General features: G+C 45.3%; 1 protein-coding gene across 1 annotated transcript; it reads left to right on the forward strand.

The window, feature by feature from the left end:
- Nucleotides 1–538: 538 nt before the first annotated feature.
- Nucleotides 539–12,071, forward strand: exo1 (exonuclease 1). The gene is made up of 14 exons (XM_069722444.1): nt 539–597; nt 3,159–3,355; nt 3,467–3,586; nt 4,557–4,680; nt 4,885–5,022; nt 5,939–6,151; nt 6,623–6,810; nt 6,908–7,010; nt 7,082–7,295; nt 8,324–8,504; nt 8,774–9,398; nt 9,498–9,581; nt 9,894–10,090; nt 11,855–12,071. Exons 2-14 carry the CDS (start codon nt 3,195–3,197, stop codon nt 11,928–11,930), a joined length of 2,424 nt encoding a protein of 807 aa, XP_069578545.1. The 5' UTR covers nt 539–597; nt 3,159–3,194; the 3' UTR covers nt 11,931–12,071.
- The last annotated feature ends 313 nt before the right edge of the window (nt 12,072–12,384 follow it).

The following is a 12,384-nucleotide window of genomic DNA, read 5'->3' on the forward strand; positions in this document are numbered from 1 at the left end:
AAAATCACCTAAATTGATAGTGTGTGACAATCAATCAATCAATCAATCACTTAATCAATTAATCAATCAATCAATCAATACATAATAAAGCACCAATGCTGAGATTACATTGTTGAAAAAGCCAGAGTCATTAAATAGTGACTGTTTTTTTTACACTGCTTGGCTGCAGTGTCAATCCGCGCTATAAAGAAGGTTAGGGTACGTTTACTTTCTACCGCGGGGTACCGCATTTCAGAGAGGTGGGGGCGGGTTGAGGGCTGCTCAGTGGGGCGGCAGGGAAATGTCGCTGAATCTGTTCGATGGTGATCACACAGCCAGGCTCGTGTAGCTCACAGGTAAGGCTGACACGGACCTGTTCCAGAGTCAACAAGAAACCGGTCCTTACAGCAACGACATGTCCATGTTAAACTCTTCGTCTTCTTTGGGATCCGTGTCAAAGAGCTGTCCAGGTGAGGATTTGAAGCGCACTCCTTTTTACTTCCGGTAATTCCGGCCAATAGCAGCAGCTCTTCCTGAATCCCCCTTTTTGCCGCTAAAACTAAATCGGTTCGACGTGTCCGCAGCCTGCGGCTCCGCCATCCCGTCAGCACCGAGAAGGTGAGTTGGACACCAGTTGAATCCGAGAGGTCGTTTGTTGTGTTGTCCGGTCAGACGAACTGGACATGTTGTTGTTGTTGTGAGCGAAGAAACGGTTCAGTTTGTAACGAACAGACAAGCTGATGAGAAACACCGGTTTGATTATTTATTTCTACTTTGTCTGTTTGTAAGAAGCAACGAGTCCTTCACCGGAAAGAAACGGGTTGTTCTCGGTATCTAACAACTCACCGCATTAAAAACGTCTAATTCAATGTTGGACAAAGTTTTTAACAAACTGAAACAGGATTTTAAACACGTCCTGCTCACTTTTACTCATGTTTTAGGTTTTGTGCTAAATTCGGCCTAAATTCGAAGTTGATCAGTTCACTAGAATCTGAATTTTAAATCAGGATGAGACTGTTGACCATCATAAAAGGAGAGGAAAGCAATGAGTTTATACTCTCAACGCTATATTTACTATCAAATAAACATGGAAAAAACATGCATAGGTAGGTAGGTACTTTATTAGGTAGGTACTTTATTAATCCCAGAGGGGAAATTATTTCGCTACAGCAGCATACAGAAGCAATAAGATAATAATAGAACAATAGAAAAGCAATAAAATAGCAGTAAAAAAATACTAAATATAAAATGCACGGTATATACAGTACAGTATATATTTATATATATAATATATATATAATATATATTATATATATCAGGAATGATCTCCCGTATCAGGAATGATCTCCTGTATCTGGAATGATCTTCTGTATCTGGAATGATCTCCGGTATCTGTAATGATCTCCGGTATCTGGAATGATCTCCGGTATCTGGAATGATCTCCTGTATCGGGAATGATCTCCGGTATCTGGAATGATCTCCTGTATCAGGAATGATCTCCCGTATCAGGAATGATCTCCCGTATCATGAATGATCTCCCGTATCTGGAATGATCTCCCGTATCAGGAATGATCTCCCGTATCTGGAATGATCTCCCGTATCTGGAATGATCTCCCGTATCTGGAATGATCTCCCGGATCAGGAATGATCTCCCGGATCTGGAATGATCTCCCGTATCAGGAATGATCTCCTGTATCAGGAATGATCTCCTGTATCTGTCCTTATGACAGCAGCTGGAGGAGTCTTTTGAAGAACGTCCTCCTCTGTCCCTGCAGCAGGTGGAGAGGGTGGTCAGGATTATCCAATATGGATAATAGTTTGTTCAGCGTCCTCCTCTCCACCACCTTTTCCAGACTGTCCAGTTTGTAGCTGATGATGGAGCCGGCCTTCTTAACCAGTTTGTTAAGTCTGTTGGTGTCACCAGCTCCAATGCTGCCCCCCCTCCCACTCCCACTCTCCCCCTCAGCAGACTACTAGAAGTACAGTTCACTGGCCACAACAGATGGTAGAACATCTCCAACATCTCGCTGCACACGTTGAAGGATCAAAGTTTCCTCAAGAAAAAGAGTCGACTCATCACCTTCTTGTAGACAGCGTTGATGTTGGTCTTCCAGTTCAGTCTGTTGTCATGGAGACACCAGGTACTTGTACTCCACCATGTCCACCTCCTCTCCCCTCCCCCAGATGTTGAACCTGCAGTGAGGTGTTACAGCCCAGAGCATAACATGAATCTATAATAATAGCTACACATAAAATATAGCTCTGGTAGTTGGAGTTTCACAGACTGATTAAACTAAGGTACGGAGTCTATTCTGTTTTACAATGTGCAGATTTCTTTGCTTTCTTCTGTAAACATGATGTCATGGTTGTATCTCCAGAGCTGCATCCTCAGGTGTTCAGTGGTCTTCAGCAGTCACTGCCACTAAAGACCTATAAAGCATCAAATGCTTCAGAAAGCCAGATGTTGAACCTGCAGTGAGGTGTTACAGCTCGGAGCCTCTCCTGCTTCAAATGACAAACTAGCTCATTCAGATAAAGGCTATAATCGCATATTCAAAATATACATTTGAAATATAGATATTCAAAATGTATTAACCCTCCCCAAATCAATTTGTATTGATATAATTCAGAGAATCTGCAATATTACATTAATTTTGCATTCGTGACAAAATATATCTTGATTTATGTTAAAGGAAACAAACTTAAAACAGTTTTTATTGGATTTCAATACAACTTATGTATATCAGAACATTCTGTTTACTTGATGTATTCTAAACTCAAAAGGTTTCATTTGTGTATTAAAATAATTAAATGTTCTTGAGTTTGCAGCTCTGTCTTATTAAACTGAAGGATGTTATAAGCTAATATGAATCTGGTGGTTTCCACCGACTGAAGTGTCCGACTCTGATTTTAAAACTGCTTTTATTCGTCACAGATTTGTAATATTGGATCATTGTTCTTATAAAGAATTGACCAGGTGTACTATTTGTATCTTATTGGTATAATTGATTTCCTTATCTACTTTTAGGTTTTGTGTGAAAATCTCATGTTTTATGTAGGTAGACAGAAAATGATCAAGAGTTCACCAACTGTCAGTCACCACTGTGTGAGTTCACAGCTGTTTATGAGATGTGATGGAGAACTAACTCAAACCCTGTTACAACCATTTCATCTTTCAGGTTCAGATTCAGTGCAGCTTCTGACTCGCAGCTAAAATGGGAATCAATGGGCTGCTGCAGTTCATCAAAGATGCAGCAGAGCCCGTCAGTGTGAAAAAGTACAAAGGCCAAACGGTGGCCGTGGACACGTACTGCTGGCTGCACAAAGGAGCTTTCTCCTGCGCTGAGAAGCTCGCCAAAGGAGAACCAACGGACCAGTAAGCACTTTGGGTATTTTCAGTGAATGGAAAGAAAAGATGTTGAGAAGTGTCAGATTTGAATAACATCCAAGTCGCAGAGCTGACTGTCATTTGAATGGATCCTCTCAGGTATGTGTGGTACTGCATGAAGTTTGTGGAGATGCTGCTGACCTTCAGCGTCAAACCCATCCTGGTGTTTGATGGACGCAATCTGCCTTCGAAGCAGGAGGTGGAGAAGGCTCGCAGAGAGTGAGTTATACAGGACACACACACACACACACACACACACACACACACACACACTCACACATTTACACTCACTCACTCACACTTACACACACACACACTCTCACTCACACACTGACTCTCACACTCACTCACTTACACACTCTCTCACTCACTCACACACTTACACTCACTCTCACACACTCACACTTACACTCACTCTCACACACTCACACTTACTCACACTCTCACTCACACACTTACACACTCACTCACACTTACACTCGCTCACTTACACACACACTCGCATACTTACACACACACTTACACAGTCACTCACACACACACACACACACACACTTACACACTCACTCACTCACTCACACACTTACACAGTCACTCACACACACACACACACACACACACACACACACACACACACACACACACACACACACACTTACACACACTCACTCACTCACTCACTCACTCACTCACTCACACACTTACACAGTCACTCACTCACACTCACTCTCTCACACACACACACACACACACACACACACACACACACACACACACACACACACACACGATGGACCTCACACAAAAACTACACAGAAACAGAATGAAGCCTTGTGGGTTTGTGTTTTAGTGTGAACAGCTGGACTTGAAGGCAGCGGCGCGATGAGGCTGCAGTTTACTCTCCATCATGTTACCTTCTCGTGCAACAAGGAGAGTCGCCTGATGCACTCGTGTGTGTAGAAACGTTCTAACTTTGTAAACTAACATGATTTGTGTCTTCATACTGTGGCGGCGTTGTCTCTGCTCACATCCAAACCGTCCACCTGCTGCGCTCGACTGCCAACGCAGTGAAGCAACGTTGGTGTCGAGAGAAACCAGGCCGGGCTGGTTGTTGATGTGTGATGGTGCAGAGAGGAATGGGTTAGTCTTCTCTCCTCATCTGGTTTTAAAGGTTTTAAACTCCTTCCAGGCGCAGAGAGGCCAACCTTCAGAAGGGCAGACAGCTGCTGCGAGAGGGCAAACTGTCTGAGGCCAGAGACTGCTTCACCCGCTGCGTGAACATCACCCCGGCCATGGCCTCCAACCTCATCAAGGTGACCACATAAACTCTACACATACGTTGAAGATGGAAATGAAGAACTTCTTCTGAAGGTTGCACGCGGTTCTCGTCGTATTAAAAGCTGTGAAAGTGTTGAAACTGTCTGATCCTTCTGCTTCTTCGTGTTGCTTGAATGTATGTTGATGTGCTGCCATGAGAACTGACCAGGACGTGTTGTCCTCTGCGTGTCCCGACTTAGGTGGCCCGGGCCAGAGGGGTGGACTGTGTGGTGGCTCCGTATGAAGCCGACGCCCAGCTGGCTTACCTCTCTAAATGTGGCCTGGTCCAGGCGGTCATCACCGAGGACTCGGACCTGCTGGCGTTCGGCTGCAAAACGGTACATGGTGCTCCACCCGGCTTCACGCTGCCTCTGGACCAGCAGGCTTTGGGCTGGTGTTGATATTCAGACCAGTCCTGCTCTGCTCCCGCAGCCCTGGTGAAACATACGGAAAGGTTCAAATCAATCAAACTGCAGGATATTTTCAGCAAAGCTTTGTTAAATAATAACAAATATGACTTCACGAACCTCCGTGAAGAAATAAGTCATTTTAAACCGCTCGTTTTCTCTCCAACTAGTTCTATTAACATGAACTCTTCCCACTTCCATTGAAAAGGAGAAATCTTTTAAAAGATTATCCTGAAGAGATCAGAACCAGAACCTCACTCTGCCTGTCTCACCAAAAGCTCAAAGGAAACTCACTTTAAAACAATAAACCACATCTATCCTGTTCTCTGCTTGTTGTCAGACTCTGAAACACCCAAATTAATATTTAATGATATCAAATTTGGAGTTAGATTACAAGACCATAAAAGGGAGATGCTGTATAACAGCCTGATCATTACGGCTGAACGATCCATCCACAGATGCACATTCATTCATGTCGGACGGCTCTTCTTAGTCTTCATGAATGAAGCTTTAAAATGAGGGAAACTAAACAAGTGTTGACTCAACAATCACATCCAGAAATGTCTTCCTGATGAGATCTCTGACCTCTTTCCTTATTTTTTCTTTGGCTTGTTTTTGTTTCATTTCATTTAATTATCATTGTTGTTCTTTTTATTTCTCAGTTTTCTGTTGTTGCTACTGGTTTGTAGTTAAAAATAAATAAATAATTATAACTCTGATTATAATGTTGTTCCTACTGTATTCTTCTTGTAGTCTTTATTGTATATGCCGAATTTGATTTAAATAAAGTTCAGTAAAAATCGAAGTGATATTAACCTGCAGTAAACCCGTCTCTGTCATCCTGCAGGTGATCCTGAAGATGGACAAGCAGGGCAACGGGCTGGAGATGGATCAGAGGAACTTGGGCCGCTGCCGCTCGCTGGGCAACGTGTTCACGGAGGAGAAGTTCCGCTACATGTGCATCCTCTCCGGCTGCGACTATCTGGCCTCGCTGCACGGCATCGGCCTCGGCAAGGCCTGCAAGCTGCTGCGGCTCGCCAAGGACCCCGACATCCTCAAGGTGGGGGGAGGGGGGGTCAGGAAGCATTTCAGGAAACTATTAGATATATACAAGTTTTACATTAATCCCACATGCCTTACATCACATAAACTGGTAGTTAATGGGTGTACCAATATTGTTCAGAATCCCATGTATCTGTCATTTGACACCCAAAACTGAATTATTTTTATTTCAAACTCAGTGTAAATAATGTCTTTAAAATGTCCTGTTTGTCTTTGAGATATGATGGTGCGTAAAGATGAATTTCCACTTTGGAACAGGAAGAAATAATGGAAATTAAAAGTTAAACTGATATGAAGTCCACATTCTCATGAGCTGTTCCTGTTTTCACACATATCTTATTACACTCTATAGCATTAAATAAACTCTTTATTGATATAGCTTCACATCAGAGCACCATCTACGGCCAGAGGAGGGCGGTAGTGTTCACAGACCTGGCAGTGCTCTCATGATCTCCCGTCTTCCCGTCAGGTGATCAGGAAGATGGGCCAGTACCTGAAGATGAATCTGGTCGTCCCTGAACAATACATGGAGGGATTCGTCAGAGCCAACAACACCTTCCTTTACCAGCTGGTGTTCGACCCCGTCAGCAGGAAGGTGGTTCCCCTCAACCCGTACCCGGAGCACCTGGACCCGGCCACCCTCGGCTACGCTGGACTGTATCCTCCTGTCCTCGGGCAGCCTCTTTCACTCTGTGCTATGGTGTCACGGTCACTTCCTCTCCCAGTGTTCTCTCCTTGATGCTGTTGAATTCAGTAATTTAGGAGATGACAAAGGCCTGCAGATGGCCCTGGGAAACCTGGACATCAACACCATGGAGAGGATAGATGACTTCTGCCCCGACAAACCCAGTCAGCAGGTACCACGTCGGCCCGCTACAGGTTTCATGAACTTTCAAATGAAGTGCCAACAACTTTCATATCTTCTCAGCTGAGGAAACCCCGCAGTCGCAGCTGGAGCGCCTCCCCCGCCTCCAGTGGGCCCAGCATCTGGAGCGGAGGCTTCACACCACCCTCTGCCGGCCCCCCCCACCTCAAGGCCCCTGCAGACAGGCCTCCGTCCACCAGGGGGAAGGAGAGAGTCGTCGGCCTGCAGGGCCTCAGGTTGCCCTGCAGAGAGCTGCAGGTGAAGAGGCTCAGAGAGGGTGAGTGTTCACTCCGCTGACGTCGCTCAGAGTATCCGAGAACATTTACTCAAGGACTCTACTTCAGTACTGAGTTCAGGTACTAATTTACTGAAGTATTTCCACTTTGTTCTCTTCATACTTCTTGTTTTTACTCCTCCACATTCATTCAACAGCTTCAGTTGGTTTCATGGGTTCTGAGGTTCTGTTTCTTTTTCTGGTAAAAACTTGAAAACATTCATGGTTGATAGTCGGGAGTTTTTAGAGGTTTAATAAATGCTGGGAGGTGGAGTTTAAAATAATTTAGCGGTAGTGGTCAGACAAAAATGTATGTGATGCTGTTGCTTTGGGCTCTGGATCATTTTAATGTTTCTCACTACCTTCTGAATTTTTATAAACAAAATAATTTTACAAATTAGTTTACTCCGAGAAAATAATCAGCATATTATTGATGAGAAATGAAAATAACGTTTCATTGCTCTCATACAGAAGAATTAAACTCTGCTATGAATTTCACCTCACTGTATTATATTTAAACACTAAAGGTAACTAAGAAAGAGACATAAAGAAAATCCCTGTAAGATTCAAATAAGAGGAATTTATTAGAAGGACTGTGAGAGTTTGATCATATTAAAATTTCATGATGAAATAAAATTTGTTTCAATTCTTTCTACAAAAGATGTTATAATCTTATTTCTAAGTGCATCTGTAGTTTCCAATTGTTAATGATTTACATCCTGATCTCAGAGCTCAACATTACTGACTGAGGTGGTGAAGTTGGTCAATAGGAACATTTCAGGCTCCAGGGTGAAATTAAGCAGTGACCTTTGACCTCTTACCAGCTCATCGCTGGTACCAAGTGAAAGTTAATGATGAGTCCCTCCAGCCGTTCCTTGAGATATTGTGTTCATTGGAAAACGGGATGGAAGGATCTGAGGTCACAATGACCTTGAACTTTGACCTTTAACCCTCACATCTCATCAGTTCATGTATTTTCAGGATCTGCAGCTTTTCTCTTTCATCTGAATCTCCCGCGTGTCTTTCTGTAGACTGCAGTGTTTCAGACCAGGATGTGCTGCATCAGTACTCGTCCTCCAGCCAGAAGCGCTCCAGGTCAGACCAGGACCAGGACCGGCCCACATTGACCAGCCGGCCTCGTAACCGCTTTGCCACCCTGCTGCAGAGGAGAAACCAGGAGGCTGAGCAGAGCGGCCCGGACACCTGCAGCAGGTCTGATATTTATCACTGACTGATCCACAGGCATGCAGTGTGTTACCATGGAGACCAGGGCCAGCATCACAGGCAGTGACAGAATACTCCGTGTATGATAACACGAAAGTTCCCATCTCTGTAGTAGAGCTAAATGTCATTGTTTGCATCAGCTGCATGAATGTTCATGTTTCTCTGTATGTTGAACTGCTCCTGTCAATCACAGCTTCCGTGTGCAGGAAGAGAAGCTGCTGTCGTCTTCAGCTGCTTCTTTGTATTCCCACATGTAGATTCTTCAGCAGCTGCAGTTCAACAGTCGGTCTGAGATGTAAGGAGGACGTACCTCCGGACCGGTCCCCACCCAGAACCCAGACCCGTGACAGCGACAGTCCCAACATCCCGTCTGTGGAAACGCCGAGCCCACCGCTGTCCTCCAGCACCACGTCCTCTGGCACTACGCCTTCCAGCACCACGCCCTCCGGCACCACGCCTTCCGGCACCACGCCTTCCAGCACCACGCCCTCCGGCACCACGCCTTCCAGCACCACGCCTTCCAGCACCACGTCCCCCGGTGCAGCCAGTCATGGCCGCAGGCTGTTCGACTGGTCAGGCAGCTCCTCCTCCTCCGAACAGTCAGGAACAGCGAGGTCTTCGTCTGGCCTGCCGGCGCTTCAGCGCTTCCAGTACAAGAAGACTTCCTCTTCCTCTGTGAAGACCCACAGACCCTCTGAGGACTCATCTGTCCCACCACCGTCCTCCCTGGACAGAAAATCAGAGGACGGGGATGACTCCCCACACTCCCCCCCCTCCCAGGACAGTGCTTACTTCTCCCAGTCCCAGCCTCGCCTCATGCCCCTCCACGAAGACGACGCCCCCGCCGCCAGCCCCGCCTCCGACCAGGAAGACGCTGCATCCGTACGTAACACAGACCTCCACCACACCCCCCCTTTGGTTACATCACAACTTATCTTCAGAGGTTTGCTTTGTGTTCTTACCCATGTCACTCATTCTCAGGAAATAAATTCAAGCAAAGATTCAGAAGCAGAGCAGAGTCCCACCCAGCAAGCACACAGGAAACCAGGGACACTGAGGTCAAAGGTCAGTTTGTGTTCCAGCCAACATGAATCACATTTTGTCCAAAAGAGCAGCCATTTACAGCCGTGTTCTCCGCATGTTTTTCCATTTACAGCCAGGTTCTGCCATCCATAGCTGTGTTCTTTGCGTGTTCTGCCATTTACAGCCGTGTTCTTCACATGTAGCAGAAGCAGTTCAGTATCATAACTCTAAAATAGATGATTATGGGGTTGTGTCTGCTCGCTCTCTTTAGGACGTCACAAAAAGTACAGAACCAGTGACCATAAAGCTCTGTTGGCATGTTCCTCTGTCCTCATGTGGTCGTCCATCGTCCAGGTTTCAGGTCTGTCCAAGCTGAAGTCCAGCAGCCCTGGTCAGGCGGTGAAGGTGCGAGCTCTGGGCCCCGCCAGGCCCAGCGGACTGAGGAAGAAGTCTGTAGGTTGTGGAAGGAAACCCTCCTCCTCCAGTGACGAGAACAAGCCTGCAGTCCAGCCCACCATCAGCAGCCTCTGGAAGAACTTCAGCTTCACAAAGTAAAACTCAAATACTTGACTTACTTTCAACATGAATGGAATATTTTAGTTTTCTTCACGGCATCCTAAAAAAAAAATCACATCATGGATTTATTATCAGAGTGGACAGCTGCCTTCAGGGGGGAGTTTATGATCAAAGTGGACTAAATCTGTGACGTCAGTAAAATGTACTGAACAGAGTTGAACACCAAACCTAGAGCTGCTCTTTACTGTTACTATCTTATGATTTTAAAAAGCTTCTTTTTTTTTTTTTTTATGTCATTAAAGCCTTCATAAAGCTGTCTGGTGTGTTCCAATAAAGTTCTACTTTCCTTCCTGCTGTGATTTGAGTAACATGATCTGTTTTCTGATCACACAGTTCAGTTAATTATCTATCTATTAGACAAAATTAAGATATTAAGAATAGATTGTTACAGTCAATCAGCAGGAACATGACACTGACCATAACAGACCATGACACAGAACATGACAGACCATGACACGGACCATAATACGGACCATGACAAAGAACGTGACACAGAACATGACACGAACCATAACAGAGCATGACACAGACCATGATACGGATCATGACAGAACATGAAACGGAACATGACAGACCATGACACAGACCATAATAGACCATGATATGGACCATGACACAGAACGTGACACGGACCACAACAGACCATTATACAGAACATGACACGTACCATGATAGACCATGACACGGAACATGACACAGAACGTGACACGGATCATAACAGAGCATGACAGACCATAATACGGAACATGACGTACCATGACACAACATAACACGGACCATAACAGACCATGACACGGATCGTGACAGAACATGACAGAACATGACACGGAACATGACCGACCATGACATGGACCATGACACGGAACATGACCGACCATGACATGGACCATGACACGGAACATGACTGACCATGACACGGATCGTGACATAACATGACACGGAACATGACGGGCCATGACACGGAACTTAACAGACCATAAAAGACCATGACATGGACCATAATAGAACATGACAGACCATGACACGGATCATGACATGGAACATGATATGGACCATGACAAAGAACATGACACAAACCATAACAGACCATGACACGGAACATGACATGGACCATAACAGACCATGACATGGACGATAACAGAACATGACACGGAACATGACACGGACCACGATATGAACCATGACAAGGATCATGACACAGACCATAATGGACCACGATATGGACCATAATACGGAACATAACAGAACATGACATGGAACATAACAGACCATGACATGGACCATAACAGAACATGACACGGACCACGACAAGGACCACGACACGGAACATGACACGGACCATGTCAGACCATGACACGGATCATGACACGGAACATGACAGACCATGACAGAACATGACACGGACCACGACAAAGACCACGACACGCAACATAACAGAACATGACACGGAACATGACACGGACCATAACAGACCATGACAGAACATGACACGGACCATAACAGACCATGACAGAACATGACACGGACCATAACACGGAACATGATAGACCATGACACAGACCATCACAGACCATGATACAGAACATGACAGACCATGACACGGGCCATAACAGAAGATGACGGACCACGACAAGGACCACGACACGGAACATGACAGAACATTACACGGACCATAACATGGTAACAAACTCTAACTGTGATGATGAAGGAGTTTCTAATGAACCCTAATGTGTTTTCAGAGACACTCGGAGGTTGACTTCCTGTACAAGAGGAGAGTTAATGTCTCCGGTGAAAGACCAGCTGCTGGCCCTCTGAACTCAGTTGACATCATCTTCATCAGCAGCTCCTCAGGGTCTCCGAATGTTTCACACAGTTCTCTGTGTGGGACCGAGCATCCAACATACTGTGTGTTTTATCAACCTGTATGTCCACCTTTACGTCTCATTGTTTTAAATAAAGCAACAGTCCTCTGTGGATCATCTCTCTCTCTCTCTGTGTGTGTGAGTGTCGTCTTGTGGAGGTGAGTGTGTGCAGCAATGGTGAGTATCTTCACCTGCCAGTCTGTGGCAGGATAGGACTCTTTAATTAAACTTCACCCAGATTTGATAGAGAATCAGATTGTAGTTCACTCTTTCACCTGCAGGGGGCAGCCATCTTAAAACTCAGACTGATTATAGATGTTTCACCTGCTTGAAATCGCAGCCCACTTTACGTTTTCTGAGACTACAGCGATGTCATGAGAAGATCCTTTGGTACTAAAACACAGAAA

The sequence above is a fragment of the Brachyistius frenatus genome, unplaced genomic scaffold (assembly GCF_029030835.1).
Source record: "Brachyistius frenatus isolate BFR_SWC_R1_liver_20210118 unplaced genomic scaffold, ASM2903083v1 Contig_292, whole genome shotgun sequence".
Classification (NCBI taxonomy): Eukaryota; Metazoa; Chordata; class Actinopteri; family Embiotocidae; genus Brachyistius; species Brachyistius frenatus.